This window comes from Helianthus annuus, chromosome 3 (assembly GCF_002127325.2).
Source record: "Helianthus annuus cultivar XRQ/B chromosome 3, HanXRQr2.0-SUNRISE, whole genome shotgun sequence".
NCBI lineage: Eukaryota > Viridiplantae > Streptophyta > Magnoliopsida > Asterales > Asteraceae > Helianthus > Helianthus annuus.
Window position 1 is genome coordinate 42,723,649 of NC_035435.2, and position 22,898 is coordinate 42,746,546.

The following is a 22,898-nucleotide window of genomic DNA, read 5'->3' on the forward strand; positions in this document are numbered from 1 at the left end:
TACTAAACCGGTGTCCTAAAAAACTATTTAATAGGATGGATGATTTTTTGGGGTCCTATTATCATATAATTTAATAGGACACTTAAAATGTAGATCCTAATAAAGTACTTTATAAGACATGTAATTGTGAGTGTCCCATTATGTGGTACTGTATTAGGACACTTGATCATCTGAGGTCCTATTATACATAACTTAATAGGACATGTTGTAGTTAAGTCATAAATGTTCAGTGTTATAGGACCCTTTCTAGTCGAAGTCATATTAGAACTTAACTTAACAGGACACTTGACACTTGGGTCTTATAACTTTAAACTTTATAGGACGCTTAATCATTGTGGTGTTATTATAATACACCGTAATAGGACACTTGATATTTGAGTCATAAAACATTAGTTTTATAGGACGCTTATTCGCTAGAGTTTTATTATAATATAACTTAAAAAGACACTTGACACATTGGTCTTATAAATTTAACCTTTATAGGACGCTTAATCATTGTGGTGTTATTATAATACACTGTAATAGGACACCTGATATTTGAGTCACAAAACATCAGTTTTATAGGATGCTTATTCACTAGAGTTCTATTATAACATAACTTAATAGGACACTTGACACTAGGGTCTTATAACTTTAACCTTTATAGGACGCTTAATCATTATGGTGTTATTGTAATACACCGTAATAGGATACTTCATATTTGAGTCGTAAAACATAAGTTTTATAGGATGTTTATTCGCTAGAATTTTATAATAACAATAGGTTATTGACCCGTGATTACACGGGATGGTAGTAAACAAAAAATAATTTTGAAACTAAAGTTTCATCATTCATCCTGCTACATTCTTTCCACCGTGGGTTGTGGTTTTCTGATCTGGTTGAAAGTGGGATACAAACTCAATCAAATTTTTTTTGAATGGCAAACTCAAACTTTCATTCATAAATTAAAACCGAGCAAGGTGTTGGGGTATACACCATCCAAACCCCATGGTTACACCATTACATTAAAGTACATAAGAATTTTTGTCTAGCCCAAACATGACAAGTCAAAACTACTCCATCTATTCCAAGTAAGTTCCAACCCGTAGTACTTTATGATAGAACATCCGAGGCAAGATCTGATCTTACCCAACAGATGTACTAGTTGTGATACGTATCTGTTCACATAGACATAACTATTAAAAAACTAGCAATAACGATGAAAAAATAATTATTATCAGCGATGCAGAAAAAAAAATCAAATACAAGTATTTAATATGCGATGAAAAAAATCATATTATTAAATAACTAATTGAAATCATGAAGCAGCTTCAAACAGATCTTCATCTCCGTCAAAAACTAAGGTATTTTTGTCAACAACGGTCCCATTTAAACCCCTTCTAACCAATTCAATATTCATATTATCATCAAGTTGAGGACCCGTAGATGTGTCACTCTGCAAATGTGTTTCCACATTCTCAAGACATGTTTGTTCATTCATGTCATAAGAATCTCTAGGTGTTGTCTTGATCACAACTTTCCATCCTTTGTCAACACGATCTGCAACATAAAATACTTGTTGTGCTTGACAAGCTAGTATAAAAGGGTCGTTATGAGGGTTCAAACCTTCAAAATTAAGTAGAGTAAACCCATTCTCATCTTGCTTTTTCCTTGAACCATTCGAGATCCAATCACAATGGAACAAAACTACTTTCCTGTCAACAACATATTCCAACTCAATGATATCATTCAAAACCCCATAGTATGTTACATCTCCCACGATAGGATTGTTATCTTTAGCACTTGAAAAGCTATTTGTCATGGCCTCAAGCATAACTCCACTATTTTGTGTTTTCCTATTCTGTTCCAGATCTTTTGTGTGAAATCGGAAACCATTTATGATAAATCCCTTATATTTTTTCACAAACTCAGCTGGGCCACTTGCCAAGTTTCTTAGATCTTCCGTGATTCTATGATCCCCTCTGGTATGCAGCTCCTCAACCTGAATTAAGGCAAGATGTGTTAAATTTTTCGTTATACATCTAGTGATTAGAAGCTTGAAAATGTTGTGTCATTAAAGTTGTATTTTAAAAGTAATACATCTATGCTATTCCGTACATGATCTTGAAACCACGACTCAAAAGTCTCGCTATGTAAACGCTGAATCTCACGCTCACGTAATTTCCGATTTTCATGACGAACATTCGTCAGATGTTCTCTGCAATGTCAAAAGATGAGAATCATGACAACAACAAAAACAATTTTAAATATAATATAATAAATGGAACTCACAACTTCTAAATAACTACTTACGTTCGAAATTCATCAACTTCACTACAATTGAATAACACATATGAATGTGCTTTAGCCAAAATGTCAAGGTCAAGTATCTCTACCACTGTAGCACCAATCGGCCGACCTGACATAGAAAAGATAGGTAAAATATCCTCGAAACCACCGTCATCATAATTCTGACTTGTCTTATTATGTATGGTCTCGACATCACTTGATAAGTACAATGAACAAAATGACAAACATTCTTCAGCTAAATATCCTTCTGCAATGGAACCCTCGGGTTTACTCCTATTTTTGACGTAAGATTTTAATGTAGATAAATACCTGAGTGATAAAAAAATATTAAGATCAGATTCAATATTATCTTTAAAAAAAGTGTTTACTAAAATATGAACACACACCTCTCGATTGGATACATCCAACGGTAATGAACTGTCCCTCCTAATTTGGCCTCTGAAGCAAGATGAACCGAAAGATGAACCATGACATCAAAGAATGATGGCGGAAAAATCCTTTCTAAATCACAAAGGATTTTTTGTATACACCAGTAATGGAAGATAAAAGTATGCAAGGACAAAGCTCCAAAAGACGTATGAATGCTTATGAAAGGAGTAGAATGTCAAGGATTCAAGAGAACCAAAAAAAATTACAAGCTTTGGGAGTGAAAAATATTGCTAAATCTTTGACAAGTCTAGCAGAGAGTGACAAAACAAAGAAAAAGAAAAACAAATCAATGGATACCAGCAAGAAAGATATAGATGTAGAGTATATGCCTGGTTCTGATATTGACGTTGAGCAAGATTATCAAGAAGCTGCTACAAAAATCTCTAAAAAGGTACTAATATCAAATACGGATAATATAATTTCTTTCGGTTTCTTCTCTAACAATTCGACTTACAGAAACAACGTCCAATATACCTTGCTCCGCAGTCCCTGAAAAGATATACTAATTTAGCACAGAAACGATTCATTGCTCCGACTGTCTCCTGTGTGCTAACATCTTCAGAATCTCATATGCAAAAGGGACAAGTAATTGATACAAGTGGGAGATCAACTGTAGCTAAGAGAAAGTTATCTGCAGTTGACAACGATGATGACCATGGGGAGCGTGACATGAGATTTCATGGTACCTATATTTGTTTTTCAAATATTTTATTTATGATATTTACTTAATATTAAGTCTAGATTCAATTAATTGTTTTTTATGCTTACCTTTTTTGTAACTATAGATATCAATGAAGAACAAGATGATGTTGAATTTGATGATATTGAAGATATAGATATGAATGAAGCTTATGAAGAACAAGATAGTTTTAAAGATGATGGAGGTAAAGACATGGAAGACTTAGAACAAGTGAATGATTTAGAAAATCAGAACGATGAACTGGTTGAAAAAGAATGTGAAGATCAAGAAAATGAAGAAGAGCATGAAGGTTCACAACAAGAAAATGAAGCAGGTTTATTCTATCTACTTGATTGCTTATTTTTTTGGTTAAATCATATATTTAGTATTTTTTAATGTATATATGTACATCATGTTCACTTTTTGTAGTTCGGAATGTACGTAAAAGAGTGAGAGGACCAACGCGTATGCCAAAGGTTTGGGCCCAAGAAAAAGGGGATAGAATTCCTATTTTAGTTAATGAACACGGACAACCTATTAATGACAAAAGTAGTCAACTGACCCATTTCATGGGAACCCTTTCAAGGAGTGGAAAGTATTGTCCGATTTATAAACCATGGAATAAAGTTAAGGCCGCCAAAAAAGAAGCGTTGCTTGCACTCTTAAAGGTACATAATTAAAAATATGTATGTTAATGACTTAGGTATTTGTTTTCTCATGTAAACTGTTTCATTTTTAGACAAAATTTGATATTCCTGAAGCTGCTAAAGGCTGGATATTGCAATCATTTGGGCGGAAGGTGAAGAACTGGAGGGCAAGAGTTAAGGAACTATACCATGATCCGTCTTTGTCACTGAAGGAACAAATAAGTTCTAGGCCAAAACAAGTGCAAAAAAAACAATGGAAGAAACTTGTGAAGTATTGGAATAAAGAAAAGTCTAAGGTATGAAATAGCCTACCACTTTAAATAACATTAGTTTATTTCCCATTCTGAAATTTCACATGTCTACTGAAGCTCGTAAGTGAAAAAAACAAGGCGAATCGGGCAAAGAAGAAGATGGTTCAAGTAACGGGTAAAAAAAGTTATGCTCGAGTCCGCGAAGAGCTAAAGGTGATTGTATGAGATAGTGCAATTGTTAATGTAGCATGTCGATATCCATTGTTAATACTTATTTTCTTTTTATTCAAACAGGCATCTAAGGGACAAGATCCAAGTCGACTGGAAATGTTTCGTGCATGTTTCTCCAAAGATGGAACTACTAAAAATTTGGAAGCTTCAAATGCAATTGTAAATAATATGCTTATATATTCATACACGTATTTTTTCTATGTGTTCTTGATGCTCTTAAAAATACATACCTTATTTTTGTTACTATGTCTAATATAGGCACAGATGCAACAACTTAGTTCTAATCTTCCCGAGGGCTCGATCGATAAGCCTGGACCAGATGATGTTTTTTCTAAAGTAATGGGTAATGATCGAAATGGTGATGCGGTTATGTATGGTCTGGGTGTTCGTGCTGCTGATGTTTGGGGTGTAATACCAAGTCGTTCAGCATGTCATAGAGAAAACATCCAATTGAAGTCTCAATGTGAAGAACTTACTAGTACTGTGGTCCAGTTACGAGCCCAAGTATCAGAGATGGAAGGGTCAAGGGGTGGTTCCAGTGTTCAACCTCTTGCATCACAACATTTCCCCAATGTAACCAATGGACATCAACGTTTACGGGTATTTTTCTATAAAAATCTTTAAAAACCAATTTTCCTTAATTTTTCTATAAAAATGTTAGCCTACTAGTATAAAACTTTATTAATTTTTTTGTAAGATGATTTTTTGCACTATTATGACTAGAGTTTAATAAATATTTGTTGAAAACTAAAATCTAGGTCGGAGATGAAGTTTTCCTCAAAAGCATTCTAAACTCTACCGAGATTGTAGCAAGAGGAAGGGTCCAGAGCTTGGACCCAAATGATCTAGTTGGTCGTACAGAGATTGGACCAGAATGGTGTGAGGTAAACGTTCAAGTACCAATAAAAAAAGATGAAAACTTGGTAAGACCATATGGTTTATTTTCTACAATTCAAGATTGTATTGGTGCACCCATCACATGGCCCTGTCCATTCATCTCGGTATGTATTTGTTAAATTTGTGATACAAATAATTTTAATATCATGGAACTTAATGCTTATACATGGATGGTTTATTTGTAGGTAGTCCATGAGGACTGAGGACGCATGATGACTCAAGATTTTATGCTTCTTATTTCTTTAATTGTTTTTAATTTCTTTGTTAAATGTTAAGACTTTATGTTAGATAATGTTATAACTTATTTATGGTTAGTGTTTTTGTTATGAACATGTTTTTTTGAAATATAATGAAGTTTTATTTCTTTCATTAGTTGATTTTATACAATAACTATTAGGATGTTATATGTTGATGGCCAGTTTATAAAATTGGTTTTATAATCTTATTTGGGTATTTAGGACCATTTTCTTGATATTTAAAGTAGCTATAACGTTACATCATAAGGGTCCTATAAATTAATTTTTAAGGACGTTTGTATGTGTATCAAAAGATTAAAAGTGGGTAGTCACATATTAGAACATTGTAAAAGTGTCTTAATATGTTCTTTTTAGGACACTATTTAAGTTGTCTATAGACACATTATGCGACCATAAAATTGGTTTCATAATCTTATTTGGTATATTAGGACCCTTTTCTTGGTACTAAATTAGTTATAATGTTACATCGTAAGGGTCCTATCAATTAATTTCTAAGGACGCTTGTAAGTGTATCAAAAGATTAAAAGTAGGTAATCACATATTAGAACATTGTAAAAGTGTCCTAATATGTTTTTTTAGGACGCTATTTAAGTTGTCTATAGACATATTATGCAACCATAAAATTGGTTTTATAATCTTATTTGGTATATTAGGACCGTTTTCTTGGTACTATATTAGCTATAATGTTACACCGTAAAGGTCCTATCAATCAATTTCTAAGGACGCTTGTAAGTGTATCAAAAGATTAAAAGTATGTAAGCATATGTTAGAACATCGTAAAAGTGTCCTAATATGTTTTTATTAGGACACTATTTTGGTTGTTCAAAGACATATTACGCGACCAGAAAATTGGTTTCATAATCTTATTTGAGATGTTAGGACGCTTTTTTAGTTCCGAGACTTATTACGACCCCTTTACATGAAACGCTTTTACCGTTGGTCCTGTTAAATGAAAGGTCCTATAAAATAGCATTTTAGGACGCTTTTGCGTGTACTAAAAACCCAGTTTTCTTGTAGTGATTATACTTTTATTTTTTTATTATAGAACCTCATGTAATACATTATAGCTATAAATCAAAATAAAAATATTTTATTATTAAAAATAATTAATCTTGATCAAAGAAAAATAATGCATTCTTATCTAGGTGACTTGAAATAAATGATTCTCTTGTGAGAAAATCTTCAAAGTTAATATAATATAACTATACAAAATAATAATGTTACATATTTAATTAGTAAAGATGATAATATAATACCATCCTTAATGTTGATGAACACATGTCGTTTAATTGAGAAAAAAAACATAATTAGTCAAATACAAGTTCGTTTACTATAGGGTGTTAATGATAATACATGGTAAAATCTTGTTTTAACATGGTGTATATGGGTCGTATAAGGTTATTTGGTCCGTATAGAATAAAATGAACTGACAAAGGCTGTGTGCGTAGCCTTTGTCAGTTTATCTTATTCTATACGGGCCGTATAATCTTATACGGCCCGTATACACCATGTTAAAACAAACATTGGTCGTATATAACGTATACGATAGTTTTATAAGGGTCGTATAATGGTATACGACCCGTATAGATAGGATTTCATTTTTTTAATTAATATTCACATATCAGGGTTTCGATCTAGCAGTCTATATAATGCTCAGAACCATCAAATCGAATGGTTTCTACTATCAAGGAAAACGAGTTTCAGTTTTCTTTTTACTTTGAAATAAATCCTATTTCATTAAAGAGAAAGAAAACTTAGACAAACGACCAGTTGATAAACATAAAGCAAGCTTGGAAGACTTTTAACTATTAAGGAAAACGGGTTTCAGTTTTCTTTTTACTTTGAAACAAATCCTATTTCATTAAAGAGAAAGAAAACTCAGACAAATGACCAGTTGATAAACATAAAGCAAGAATGGAACACTTTTAACTATCAAGGAAAACGGTTTTCAGTTTTCTTTTTACTTTGAAACAAATCCCATTTCATTAAAGAGAAAGAAAACTCAGCCAAACGACCATTTCAGAAACATAAAGCAAGCATGGAAGACTTTTAACTATCAAGGAAAACAGGTTTCAGTTTTCTTTTTACATTGAAATAATTCTCATTTTATCAAAGAGAAAGAAAACTCAGAAAAACGACCAATTGTTTTCTTTTTTACTTTGAAACAAATCCCATTTCATCAATAGTAGCAGTTGAATCATTATTATTGTATAGTTTCAATCTTTCTTTTCCTTCAATTTCCAGAACATTTTCCCCAAACGAACATTCTCGAGATCAGAACATCGTTTAAGCAAGAATCTAGACTCAAGGAGATTTTAGTTGGGTTACAAATGGGTTGTATCGGTTATTTAGATCTCTCTCTATTCGGTCATCTTTCCAAAGTGCAAAACACAAATATGTAGTTCCCAATTTGTAGCATATCATCACAAAGCCCATGTGTTTACATGCAGTGTGTTCTAATATCACCATATTGCTGCTATCAAGTTTATGGATGCATTCCACGGTAAACAATGGGCCTGATATTAGGGGAATTCTAACTATACCCTAATGAAATCTAAGGGATAATCGACAGATATAGTTTTTTAAGAATCTCGTTCCGTATTCTCTCCTACTGCTAGTTCTTGAAGACGAAATAAGATTAAGCTCAACATAATGAAATAATGGTAACAACTACCAAGGGTAATGGATATGGTAACAACTACCAAGGGGATAATGGATATGGTAACAACTACCAATGGGATAATGGACATGGTAACAACTAACAAGGGGATAGTGAATATGGTAACAACTACTAAGGGGATAATGGATATTGTAACAACTACCAAGGGATAATGGATATGGTAACAACTACTAAGGCGGCAATTAGTCAACAGTCATTACTTCTCAATGAACTTGAATTCAGGAAATGATGAGTAATGTAAGGAGAAGCGTTGGGATTTAAGGGTTTAGACACCATGTCGCGCGAGGATGGGTACAGAAACCACCAAGGGGATAATGGATATTATATAAATACAAAAACACAGGCCCTTTACTTCAATTTATAGAACATTCTCCCCAAACCATAACAAAGTCCTTATCCTTCAATTTTCAGAACATTGTCCCCAAACGAACCTTCATCATCACCCAAATTCTTAACAGACCCAGAAAAAGTTTTAGAAGGAACGTATAACTCGATATCAGAACATCGTTAAAGCAAGAAGCCGCTATCAAGTTTACAAATGCAAAAGCTGCAATCAAGTTTAAGGATGCATTCCACGGTAAACGAAGGGCCTTCTCCGACAGTTTTCGCTATTAGAACATCATTGATAAATAGAAGACGAGCGTGTTTACATTCTGTCACACCCCGATATTTCCACGAATTACCGGTGGGCCCGGTGGGGAGTATCGTGACGTAGTTGATATCATCATAATCAAACAACAAAATTTTAAATGCACAGCGGAAGCAAAAGATATGAATCACATTACAAACCGAATAAATAGTAATATCAAAGTATCACAACGGACTGTAATGGATCCACAGGCGGATCAAAATAAAAAGGAAAATTGTTCAACAGACTTTAACATCTAAAGCTTGCAAGACTTGATTAATGATGCCAGGAGTAGCCAGCCTATAACGAGTAGTACCTGCACTGAGCCTTTTTGGAAAATACGTCAGTTTACACTGGTAAATACAATTAACCGACTCATTTTGAAAAGAGTTTAAGAAAATTGATTTGAATGCACAAGGCACAAAAGTTCTTTTATAACTTGGGATAATTATTTATATATAAACTTGTAAAAGAATTACATGTTTGTTATACGTTCAGTAGCCCGGGCTGAATACCGGGTTAAAGATTAATAGACACACCACATGATATAATCCCGCGGTGAGTTATTCTCAAACCGACGGTTATACCTTATTATATTTAAATGCACTGGCGGGTGTATGCCTACACCCGGTGCTTAGGTCGTGGCCATTTCAATGAATGATGCCAAGGATATCCGGGACATGGTCATTAACCCCCCAAAGGCTTTAAGCAAACAAAACAATTTAAACGGGTCATCTCAATGAATTAACCTTATCATGATTAACAATTCAATGCCTGACCAAGCGGTATTTTATATACCGTACCCCAAGCCCGTATAAGGGAAAATAAGTTAAGAGTATTTACGTGAGCAAGTAATAATCACAAACAGCAAGTGCAAGTAGCTTTTACCGGGCTCCTAATCTGGAACGAAGGTTTTTAATAACCTATTAGATTCCTAACGGGTCTTTAATTAAGCCTAAACTTAGACCGGTTAGTTTTAAAGAAAGATACGGTTCAAAACGCATGATTAAGCGAAGACCGAATTAGAATGTGGTTTAGACCCGACAAGCTTGTATACTTGTTTAATATGGGTAAACTAAACACATTCTGGATTTTGAGATAAAAATGATAAGGTTTGACCCGTTTCGCCTAATTTATGCAAACTAGTTACATAAGCCGATCCGAACGCGAAAAGTGCGTAACGGATAACCAAATGAATCATGAACAGGTTTCTAAGTTAATATGCCTTAAATATGTTGTGATATCAGTAGGATACCTTCCATTATGTCCAAAATGAATTTAAACTCAAACTATGCCTCGTAGGGGTATTTTGGTCATTTTAAAGCTCATAAAAGAGATTAATTATAAAACTGAATTTCAGGTCTGATATAATCAATAAAAATATTCATTTTTATAAATCATAATAGTAAGGTATTACATATATGTGAAATTTATCTTTTATAACCAAACTATGCACCGTAGGGACATTTTGGTAATTTCACATAAGCCTAAAAGGTAAATATTAACATTCTGAGTTCAAAACTTTTGTTTACTATTAAAGTATAAAAATTTACTAAAAATATCAGAAGGCATCAAACCTTATATGTTAAAAATAGTTTTAACTTATACTATGCGTTAAAAACGCTTAAAAAGGCGATTTTAAGCGATTTCCGGGTTTTATAAGAAAAACTGATATTTTTATTATTCCAGAAAGCTTAAAATACTTTATTTATTATATAAAATCAGTAGCAAAAGGTTTGATATCAAAATGTTTTGTATTTTATAGGCAAAAAGGGTAAAATCGACAATTACCGAATTAAAGCTATAACCCTATGTTATGCTCAGCCTAAAAATAAATAAAAATCTTCAAAAATCCCAAAATATTATTTTATATCAGTAGGTAAAAAGTTTGATATACAAATTTGGGTTTAAATAGGCTATATGCTAATTACGCCGTTTAATTAATAAAAAGCTTTCTAATTACGCTATTGAGCATAACTCCTAATCTAGACCTCAAACTGATGTGAAAATTTAGGGACATGTTTATATTTTAGTAATAAAGGTCTCTATCCTTTCACATTTTCAAAAATATCTTTTTAAGGTCAAAAGGGCATAATGGTCAACAATTTAGCATATAACGGAAACATGCAAATGAATCGGATAACTAATGAACCAAGTTGTATAATCACAGAGGGTTATACTAACATGTAACCTGGTCCTAATAAAGCTCTAAGGCATTTCTAAACTATGCTCTAATGGGTCAGAACTGAAAGTCAAAGTAAAAGTCCACTTATGCGACTTTCGGTTCCGAACCGAGCTTAAACTGAAAATTGTCGGGTTGAACATGCTTAGACATGTTCTTACATTAATTACCAAGTTATATGAATGATAAAGCAGGTTGTATGGCTTCTAATTGCTAATTATGTGTTTATTTGAAAATTAGCTTTCTGTTGACTTTTTATAATTAGCTTTGACCCGACAATTGACCTAGTTAGAATGGGAATTAGAGAGTACCCTTTTAAGGGTTTATTACCCACATAATTACCAACTTATAGGTACTTTCAATTTGAGAATTGACTATACCATTAGTGATTAATCACTAAATCAAACCTTAATTACGACGGTTTGACTTTTTGGCCTATAATCTAATTAAAATGACTAAACAAGGATTAAAGCTCTTACTTAAGGTCCTTGCTATCTTTTCTACACTTCTCAATCTTCTCCTAAGGCCAGCTACCTCCAGAAATGAGTGCTTGAGTTGTTGCAAGTGAATGAGCACTTGAACAAATGAACTCATGGCCTTTATATAGGATTTCTAGAGCTTTAAGATCATTCCAAATGTACCTAGGAGGTGATTCAGATGATTCCAAGTGTCCCTAGGCCAATATAAACCATCAAACAAGCCCCTAGAATAAAAAACCAGACTTTAAAGTCGGTTAAACCTGCTGAACAGGCAACTGTGCTTATTTTGGTCGCTATTAGTCCTCAGGCGGCCCGCGTAAGAGTCCATAGGGACTTACGCGGCCGGTATGGCTCCCCCATCAGGTTACCAAGTTTGACAGAATTGCAATTTAGGTCCCTGGTCCTTCCAAACTTGATTTTAACTTGATTTATTGCACTTTTAACCCCCAAACTTAACTTTTAAGGACCCCAAGTTATAAACCAACTTTGTTAAGTCCCCGGTTATTCATATGATCACCGAAAAGTCTTAAATTTCAACCTTGACGCTTTTAACCCCTCATATACGAATGTTATCATAACTTTCTCATACGTTATCGAAACCTTGTGAAATTTTTATCACTTATTCTAGTGAGCATAATTAATCGTTACAAAGCTTCGGGTTTGGTAAAAGGTCACTCAGAGGTATAAATTAAACATGTTGACACATTTAACCCCTGTAGTTTGTAATCTCTCACTTTCTTCCACAATCGGCTTCGTATGATCCATAATTCATTCGTTTAAGGGTATAAACATCGTGTAGGGTTATTGAAAGGTATATTTATCCATTGTTGACATTTTGAATCCTTTTATGCACATAGATTCTTCGTTTGTCAACTTTAGTCCCTCAAAGTTAATTATTTACACGTTTAAAGTCCATGACATGTGTCGATATATTATTGGACATGAATTTTCGAGGTGTTACACATTCAGTATACAGTGTTCTAATATCACCATATTGGTGTAATATTAACTAACTTAAACAAAGTTCGTAGTTCTAAATCCTCAACATTACTACGTTTTCGTCAATTCCACATATACTAATTTAAAAAAAGTTGGTTAATTGTATACGGGTCGTATAGCGTTATACGGCCCGTATACAAGACATAAAACAGTGCTCGTATGTTGAGTATACAATTGAATAAAAAATGATAAAGGTTGTATACAACCTGTATAACTTTATACGGGCCGTATACAGTCTTGCAATTAGTCAGCAGTCATTACTTCTTAATGAAATTGACTTCAGGAAATGATGAGTAATGTAAGGAGAAGCGTTGGGATTCAAGGATTTAGACGCCATGTCGCAAGAAGATGGGTACAGAAACCACGGGAGAGTGTGGGATGGAGTGCAGTGACGTGGAAAAGGTGAAGGTTATTGGTTATGATGATCAAAGGGAGGTGAGTGTATATGCTTTTTAACCCTTGTAATAAAAACCTACCAAACCATAGCAAAGTCCTTTTCCTTCAATTTCCAGAACATTCTCCCCAAACGAACCTTCATCATCACCCATATTGGTGGTGGTTTTGGAGGGAAGAGATTCAAAGTTACAAATGCAAAAGCTGCTATCAAGTTTAAGGATGCATTCCACGGTACAGTGTTCAAATATCACCATATTGGTGTAATATTAACTAACTCAAATAAAGTTCATAGTTCTAAATCCTCAACGTTACTGCGTTTTCGTCAATTCCACATTTAAATATGTTCCTCACCGTTCACCACTTTTTTAGTTGCTTATCTTGTTAAGTTTTTGTATTGACAACTAGTGCCTATCAAATTTTGTAAGTATTGCATTTGCGCTAATGAGATGTTAAATGTTTTATTTGCAAATATGATTGTGTAGGGGGGATATTTACATAGTTGCTTGTAATAACACTATCTGATATTGCAAATAATATTAGTGTTTTTATACGAACATGAAAGTACATTTAAATGGTGTTCAGTACTCCACTTCACTCCCACACTTCAAATTTTCAACCTCAGTTTCCAACATAACACGTCTCATTTCATCTTTTTTACTCTTTTCTTCGATTTAATCAAATCTTTTCAACAATCAGTAAGCAAATACACAAATTTAGCCTTAGATAATCAGTAAGCAAATACACAAATTTAGCCTAAGATAATCAGTAAGCAAATACAAAACGGTTCTCCAATTCCAGATCAGCGTTGTTTATCACCCTGTATGAGCATTCGAAGCCCGACAAACAGTCTTGCAATTAGTCAACTGTCATTACTTCTTAATGAACTCGAATTCACGAAATGATGAGTAATGTAAGGAGAAGCGTTGGGATTCAAGGGTTTAGTGGAAGATGGTGAAGAGTGTGGGTGAAATGGTGTGTGTGTGGATGGATTGGAAGAATCTGGTTCCGTATTTTCTCCTTTTGCTAGTTCTCGAAGAATCTCATTCTGTATTTTCTCCTTTTTCTAGTTCTCGAAGAAGCTCGTTCCGTATTTTCTCCTTTTGCTAGTTCTCGGAGAATGTCATTCTGTAATTTTCTCCTTTTCTAGTTCTGGAAGAATCTCGTTCCATATTTTCTCTTTTTCTAGTTCTGGAAGAATCTCGTTCCATATTTTCTCTTTTTCTAGGTCTCGAAGAACTCGTTCTGTATTTTCTGCTTTTCTAGTTCTCGAAGAATCTCCTTATACGCGATGAATCCATAGTTAATAACTTGTTCCCACTGATTTCCGTTCTTTTAGCACGTCTAATTCCAACGTAAAGTTCATCGTTATCTGCTCCATGTAGTGAATAGTTGATATGATTAGACCACAAAAGTACTCCATCCGGTAGTCAACAAACGAACATCAGCAGGGTTCTGACGACAACCCACACGACATACATCGGTAGCGAGCTGGGAAAAGTTTTACAAGGAACGTATAACTCGATATCAGAACATCCTTGAATTAAAAAAAATAAAAAACCCCTAAATTGCCCCGCTTTGGCAAAATAACAATATCATTTAATGAAATTTAACGCACATACTGCATTCGAAGATCCTTGCATTAGACACAAATCCATTGAATTTATGGTGGATCCGACTAAGTAGAAGAAGGTGGATGGCATATGCTGAGATGTAAGAAGATCACAAGACGCAGGAATTCGTGGATTTAGGTTGGCTATGATCTCTATTAAGTCATCTTTCCAAACTATAACACACGAATATGTGGTTCCCAATTTGTAAGAAACCATCACAAAGCCATTGTGTTGACATACAGTGTACAGTGTTCTAATATCACCATATTCAATCATTCTGAACCCTGGCTACAAACAACCCAATAAACTCCAGATACTAAAAACGCAATCTAAAGAATTACTAAAATTTATTAAACGATTGTTCGGTTTTACACAAAAAAAAACTTATAAAGGGGTCGTATAGCATTATACGGCACGTATACTGATCTTAAAACCCAAAAATCTGATCAAACCTCACAAAAATAAACATATTTGGTCGTATAACATTATACTGCTCATATACAATTGTATACGGCTCGCATAATGTTATACTGCCCGTATACATGTAAAACAAAAAAAAAGATCCAGTGCATTTATTTCTGTGCAAAATCATTCTATACGGGCCGTATAACCTTATACGGCCCGTATACACTAGAGATATGAAAATAAGATTATAGGGATTTGTGTTTAGAATCAACCTTATTATATTACATGATAAATTAAAAATTATAAAGAGTAAATTACAAGTTTTGTCCTTTATGTTTTTCCCAAATTTCAGGCGCTGTCCTTTACCTTTAAAATTGATGAGTTTTGTCCTTAATGTTTCAAAATCTTGCACGGTATGTCCTTTGAGCCTAACCCAGTTTATTATTTTTTTTTTTTGTTAAATCTGGCCATGTGCCTTGCAGATGAGGGTATTCTTGTCATTTTATCTTTCTTGGGACTAGTGTGTAAATAATTAATATTCAAGGACTATTTTGTAAAAAAACATATAAATAAAAAATATAAAAAACTGATCTCTCCATTCTCTCTCTAAACTCATCTCTCTCTCTCTCTCTCTTAACTTACCTCTCTCTAAAACTCCTCACTGCACACCAGACCTCTACAACCACCACCACCCCATAACCTCTACCGCCGCCGCCGCCACCATCCCACCAGACTCCACCGAATCAAGCCCTCTAAACACCTTGGCCACGCACACACACACCGGTCTTAACCTACTACTCCAAACACACCTCACAGGTTCAGTTTTCAGAAACCCCCAATTTCTCATCCGGATTCTATGTTCTTCATCCAGCTTCCAATTTCCAACACCGTCTGCACATATTACCAACATTAATGGTATCCGGATCATTTTCCCCCCATATTTCGATCCAATCCGTCGTCAATTCCACCACTAATCGCTATTTCACAGCAGATCAGTTACAATTATGAAGTTGAAGATGGACAACGGCACTAGGTTTCATGACGCAAGCAATTTGAACCACCAGTTGTCTAATTTGAGCATTGGCGACAGTGTTAATGGCTATAGTAATACTTTAAGTACTGTTAATGGCATGAATAAGGGTGATGGATTGTTTCAGGTCATGAAAGCAGTTGAAGCTGCTGAAGCCACAATTAAACAGCAGGTAGTTTTGTGTTTGTGTTCTTTATGGTATTGGATCAGTGGTTAGATTTGTGTTTTTATGTTAATTCTTTGTAATATGATGTTTGTGTTTTTATGGCTGGTGATTTTGTTTTAGAGAGAAAGAAAAGGGTTGAGTGTGTTTTTGATAGATATTTTTTATTTTTAAGTTTAATACAAAATACCCCCTGAAAAGGTGAAATGACAAATGTACCCTTACATGCCTTGCACATGACCAGTTTTAACAAAAAAAATTAACTAGGTTTGCCCTAAAGGACATAACGTGCAGGATTTTGAAACATTAAGGACAAAACTCATCAATTTTAAAGGTAAAGGACAACGCCTGAAATTTGGGACAAACATAAAGGACAAAACTTGTAATTTACTCAATTATAAATTATGATTGTTTTCTTGGTACTCACCAGCGACAGTTGATTTTTTATTTTATTAAAAAAAGCCAAATATAATCATAAGTAAGAGTTGGTTTGTACTTGAAAGAACAAATTTTTACTCATGGACAATTGTATGTTACGCTATAAAAAGTAAATTAAAAAGGAGAGATGGGGGCAAAATGGTAACACTAAAGAAAGATGTAAAGCTTATAAATAAGACGACAAATGTAGTGAGTAGTGTAAAGGAAATTTTTTAGAATACATAAGACGACAAATGTGGTGTAAAGGAAATCTTTAGAGACTTATGATTTTGCAAATTTGTTAGTGAATTAATTGTAATTTAAATTTTTGCAGATTTAATACAACATTTCATTCATCTAAATTATATATTTTACATTATGTAAATCATGTAGCACACAAGTACTTAAACTCTATAATTTACAAACTTATAAATTATATATTTTTTATTATGTAAACGGTGAGTTACTTGATTAAGGGAAAAAATCTACTTGGAATTGGAATAGTTGTTTCAAGGATAGAGCGAAACATTAATTTTTTAATAATCTAAATCGGGTGGGTGTGTGCATACATCTATATATATTCTAAAGTTTAGTTATATGTTCTATTTTAAAACCAAAATTTATGATTGTTTTAAATGCACCAACCTATAAAAATCCTATTAATTGCATTTAATTTACTTAATAATCTATATCTATCTATATCTATATATACTTAAAAATATAAGTTTAGTTATATGTTCTATTTGCCAATGATCTCTAGATCAAGTGGTGGAGGGCTTGTATTTCTCTTGAGAGATGTAGGTTCGACTCCCACTTGGTGCAGAGTGAGGCATTGGTGGGCAATGATAGGAGACCTAGGGAAACCTGGGTTGGATCCTTGAGCCAAACGGGTTTTACCGGTAATTTCACCGTCGTGCCTACGGGCGGGTGGGTTACCGGGTTTTCCCCGGAATTGGTGGTGGACTCGGGTTACTCTCGGAGTACTCCGTTTGTCCAGTGGGTGCCCCGAGAGTACTCGGGATTGAGTTTGTTGGCCATTAAAAAAAAGTTATATGTTCTATTTTAAAACCAAAATTTATGGTTGTTTTAAATGCACCAACCTAGAAAAATCCTATTAATTGCATTTAATTTACTTAATAATCTATATCTATCTATATCTATATTCTATATATACTTAAAAATTTAGTTATATCAACTTTTTTACAACCTTCATTATGAGACTCTTAAATACATTTGTGTCTTTCAAGTAAGTTATAATGCTTATGGTACAACACTTAATTAGGTAGGTAGTAAAAATGGCAAAATTGTATTTCTGCATTAATATTAAAATGAATAAAATTTATAAAGAAATTCATTAATTTAGGCATTTAAAGTAACTGAATTTGAGGGTAAAATTGACAAACCCTCCTCCTGCATTAATTTTCGAAAGCCTTTCATCTTCGTCTTCAATCAAGTCAAAACGTATCACAGATTTAATTTCATCCGATTCATCTACTCTAATAGCCCTAAATTGATTCAATGTCCCTGTGATGCAGGTAAATGAATTGCCATCTTCATATTCCTCTAATTCAAGGTTTCGAACCCTAGCCACTACTTCAGTGACGCCAGGTACTTTTACTCTTCATTTGTTCGATTATCCTGTAGTTAAACTTTTGAATTCACTAACCAGTATTTCAGTTTTGTTGATATTTGAGACCATCTCACAAAAGGTGAGTAAACCGAAATAAAATTTTGATCAGTGATTATCTTCGTTTCATTTCGATTTCTTTAGATACGCACTAATAACTTTTTCAACACAACTACCTCAATCATGATGCAGATTTTGATAGGGCTTGGAATCGATATCAAATTGTGATGGCAAGTGCAGTAGATGCCGTTGGAGAATGGGGTGACGGTAGATACACGAAGATAACACTCAAGCAACTATACCCAGCCTAGGGCAATTGAAGCCTATCAGGTTCCACATTTGTTGCTCTGTTCTACCATTCATCCCTGTAATTTTTTTATGTAATTTAGGTTCTTTTATTGTGATTTCATACATGTTCGATTTTATTTTAGAATCTTTTCATCATCATCATCATCTGTATGTTTGTTTTGTTTCATTAGATCGTAAAAAAACTTAAATCGTTCTTCCGGTCGGCTCCGCTCCACAATCGAGGAAACCTGAACCTTTGTTTGTTCAAGATAGATGTTCAAGTTCTGGTTCTTGCTGTTCTGATTAAAACAGGGAAGTGATATGTAAACCATGATCAGTATCAATTTCTTTTCACATAAATAGGTTGGGTAATGGGTCAAACGGGTAATTTATGGTGTGGATTGAGACGGGAATGGTTGACCCGAAACACTTTCTTATCCCAACATTTTAATCTTTTATGTAGATGATTAGCGTAAAATACAATTACAAAAAGTATTTAACTTCTATAATCATCTAATTTTTAAATTAAATAATTGAAGGTGCACGTTGGGAAACTTTTGACCCGTTTCCTATTTAACCTACCTTTTTTTTAGTTGCAAGCGTTCATTTTGAGTATCCCGAGGCGTAAAATAATGGACGAGACACACCTTGAGAACATCCGCCTTCCCGAGTACCCACGTGAAGGTAGAACCGTAATAGTAAAACCCGTAATTGCTAGGATTTTTTTTACTTTTTTATGAAGAATTTTGTTTGTATGTTCATTCTGCATGAAAAATGGTCAAAGAACCTTTATATTGCATCCATGTGTTATGGTCGAACCGTACGCTGACTCATGCTGGTAACAGAGGCTACATTTTACTGAAAACCCCCACTAACAACTATGTTTTTGTATTCATATGTAACGGGTCAAATCAAATAATTTAAGATAAAAGCGAATTCGTTATTAAAAGTTAGCTAAAGTGTAATTTAAAAGTGTTTACAGTCCTACATTGTTTATTTGTAAAAGGTAGCTTATTAATGTATTCATATTTGTTACGATGGGTACAAATGTTTGCCGGTCAACCTGACCCGGCCCGTTTCAACCAGTTCTAAAACAACACAATTGTGCTTTCCAATGACTGTTAAAGATTTCATGGGCTGTCAGAATTTGATGGGAAGAAGTGGAGCTGTCGCCAGAGGCTTTCTGACCACAATGCCCGTCGCCGAAAGCCACAAAAAGAAAAAGAAACTATCCACTTTAACTCAAGAAGTCAATCTTCATCATTTTATGGTATTCAAATTATTCAGGAGCCAATTTCTTATCATAACTTATTCTCAGTTCTTTTATAACTTATTATGCTTTTGTATTTGCAGATGGGCAACATCAAATACGTTTTGTGCCTAACAATGTTCCTGATCTGGTTCAAACCGAACCTGCTTTGAACTCTATTTGGGAAACCACACGCAATTCCCAGCGCACAGCCGGTGTTTTTCATCAAGGTTTGTTTTCCTAATTACTCTACAGACAGTAGTTTTGATAAATTATCGTATAGTTAGTTAAAACCTTAAAACCAACGGGTTTCAAGGCCACAAGGAATGGCTGGTACGAATTTTTTCCATTTTTAGTATTTTTTTTTATTCGGGATTGGCTAAACGTACCCTGTAGACGACGTGACTAAAAAGGCCATAAGCTTTTACTTCGCCTTAGGCCACCAAAATGGTTGAGTCGGCCCTGACCACCGCGGTGGCGGCCGCAGGCTTCACTATTCCCTTCAAGAACTCCCCCAGCCACTCCCAATCCATAGTTAAGTTCGGTTCAGTTATACCCGCACATAAATAAAAGGTTCTGTCTCACATGTCATTCTCACATATATAATGAGAGAAATGATAAGTTATAAGGAGCCGTGTATATCAATAAGTAAACAAATGCCAATCATTAAAGTATATTAGATAACTAAAAAAAGCTGATGGCCTCTTGGGTTAGTGGTATCACGTGTTTTTATTCTTATTAAAGTGGTACGTGTTCAAGTCTAACAAAAAAGGCAATAGTGCCCGTCTTATTGAGTCATTTTGATTTTAAATTTCAATGTTCATATGATTTCAATGGTTTGGTTTCATATAGTTACTGCTATTGAAATTTCCAATAACTAATGTTCATGGAGTGATTATTCTCAGTGATCTACATATTTATACAATGTAATTTCTTTTTGTTTCTCTCACCAGCTTATTGGTTTTCTTATGCTTTATATGGGATTGGAATTCATGGGCTTTACATGAATGTTTTTTTTAAATCAATTATAAAAGTTGGTGTTTGCAGCTGTGTATTTTTCTGATAGATCTGAAGTCCAATGTCTGCATCGCTGGAAAAAGGTTCTTAATTCAGAACTTATTAAAGGTCCATAGACTCATGAGGTTTTCACCACATCCCCTCCTACTCTTTGACACGTTTGATCAAAACAGCTTTTATTGTCTCTTTTTATTATTATTATTATTATTATTATTATTATTATTATTATTATTATTATTATTATTATTATTATTATTATTATTATTTTCGCTGTAGGAGGATGAAAAAGTCCTTGAGCTGGTGAAAACATATGGATGGGCCCACAAAATGGTCTCTCATAACACAGTCTCTTCTCAGTCGTATTGGTAAGCAGTGTCGTGAAAGGTACACAATTTGTGTATAAATCTAAAATCTTGTGAGATGTGGATTAACTATTAAAGGGATTAATAGTTTGTCTAGCAAACTTCTTCAATTGGAAAAAACAAACATTCTACATTAGTAATGCAATAAGAGCGATCTAAATGTGTGATTATTTAGGAGTTTGAGAGCTTAAAGAAGGTGTTATGATAGAGCGAGTTAAACGGTTCTCCTACTCTATTAGTTATTTTATATATGTATTAACAAATAAAAATAAAGGAACTTTCTATCAAAAGGTTCACCAACGGTTTGTTGGATGTTTGATTTGTATATAGATATACTCACTATTATTGTTTATAGATGTACTCACGGTTTGTTGGATGTTTGGTTTGTTTACAACGGCTTTGATGTTTTAGCGACACATGTTAGGATCAAGGCCAATGCACGAAGATGGCCTTCACATGTCCGGACATGTAAAACAAGCCGTTCTTGCAAGAACTTAAAACATATACGAAAGCTGTTGTTCGAGCCTTCTTTTTGTATGTGTGGATCTCTATTCAGACATCTGAATAACATGCACATGTGTTTTGGGATAGAAAAAGAGTACAACTTTTATAGTAGCTTTGATTATCCATATAAAAGAACTGGAAAATGGAAGAATTATAGCATTAACTATATTAGTTTCTACATTTGTAAGGGGAAGTTTGACACGAAAAGTGATAACTATTTTTCAAATTTAGGTTAGTGAAGAGTGTAGAATAAAACGATTGATGAACTAACATTAACAGAGAACGAGCAGAATGGTGTAAATTGTCAACTCCGACGTAATGCTTTGGTACAAAGAAACTTTTAACAACCTGAACCCAGCGGGTCCCCCGGAGTAAACGGTTCATAGGTTAAATTATAATCTTCCCCTGTACAGAAACTTTTAGGACAAGCTGGCGATAGATGTTTCAAGTCGGATCGTTATACTTACGCATGGAATACTCTGTTTACTAATATAATTAAATAACGCGCTGCTCGGGTTAGTAGTCATCTCACAGGTTAGTTTGTCAAGCATTGTCAAACGTCTTATCACGAACAAACAATAGCTATTATGCATGTCGTGTATCGCACGGGCTTTCTCCCTAGTACATTGTAAAAAAGGGAGAGGAGTTTAAGCAAATTATTAAAACGATAAAATTACAATAAAAAATGTCATGTACAAAAAGGTGTTTAGAAATTTATAAATTGTAATTGTATTTTATTTTTAAATTGTCTTACGTATTAAAAATATTTTAGCTATATGAATTTTTGTATACGTTATTATACTTTCATTTTTCTATTATAGAAACTCCTATAATACATCATAGCTATAAATCTTAATAAAAATATTATATTATTAAAATATAAATTTATCTTGATCCTGATTCTGTAATTAGGGCTGCAAACGAACCGAACGAACACGAACAAGACCTTATTCGTGTTCGTTTGTGAAAGAATATATATGTTCACTAACGGTTCATGAACACTTACCGAATGAGATTTTATGTTCGTGTTCGTTTATTAAGGAAATAAACTTGTTCGTGTTTGTTTGTGTTTTTTTGTTAATTTTAGGCCACGAACAAAAACGAAAGTGATGAATACAAATTGAAACAAACAAACACAAACACGTGATCATCAATAGTTAATATAATACACTAAGACTACAC

The 22,898-nt window shown here is 33.8% G+C and overlaps 2 protein-coding genes across 2 annotated transcripts; one reads left to right on the forward strand and one right to left on the reverse strand.

The window, feature by feature from the left end:
- Positions 1-1,297: 1,297 nt before the first annotated feature.
- On the reverse strand, positions 1,298-2,804 carry LOC110932373. The gene is made up of 4 exons (XM_022175713.2): positions 2,676-2,804; positions 2,293-2,598; positions 2,080-2,197; positions 1,298-1,981 (listed from the first exon to the last, which is right to left on the reverse strand). Exons 1-4 carry the CDS (start codon positions 2,756-2,758, stop codon positions 1,298-1,300), a joined length of 1,191 nt encoding a protein of 396 aa, XP_022031405.2. The 5' UTR covers positions 2,759-2,804.
- A 22-nt stretch (positions 2,805-2,826) lies between these two features.
- On the forward strand, positions 2,827-5,557 carry LOC110932374 (eukaryotic translation initiation factor 5B). Its single transcript, XM_022175714.2, has 9 exons — positions 2,827-3,109; positions 3,175-3,400; positions 3,504-3,731; positions 3,827-4,065; positions 4,137-4,340; positions 4,413-4,508; positions 4,590-4,685; positions 4,785-5,126; positions 5,285-5,557. Exons 1-9 carry the CDS (start codon positions 2,840-2,842, stop codon positions 5,540-5,542), a joined length of 1,959 nt encoding a protein of 652 aa, XP_022031406.2. The 5' UTR covers positions 2,827-2,839; the 3' UTR covers positions 5,543-5,557.
- The last annotated feature ends 17,341 nt before the right edge of the window (positions 5,558-22,898 follow it).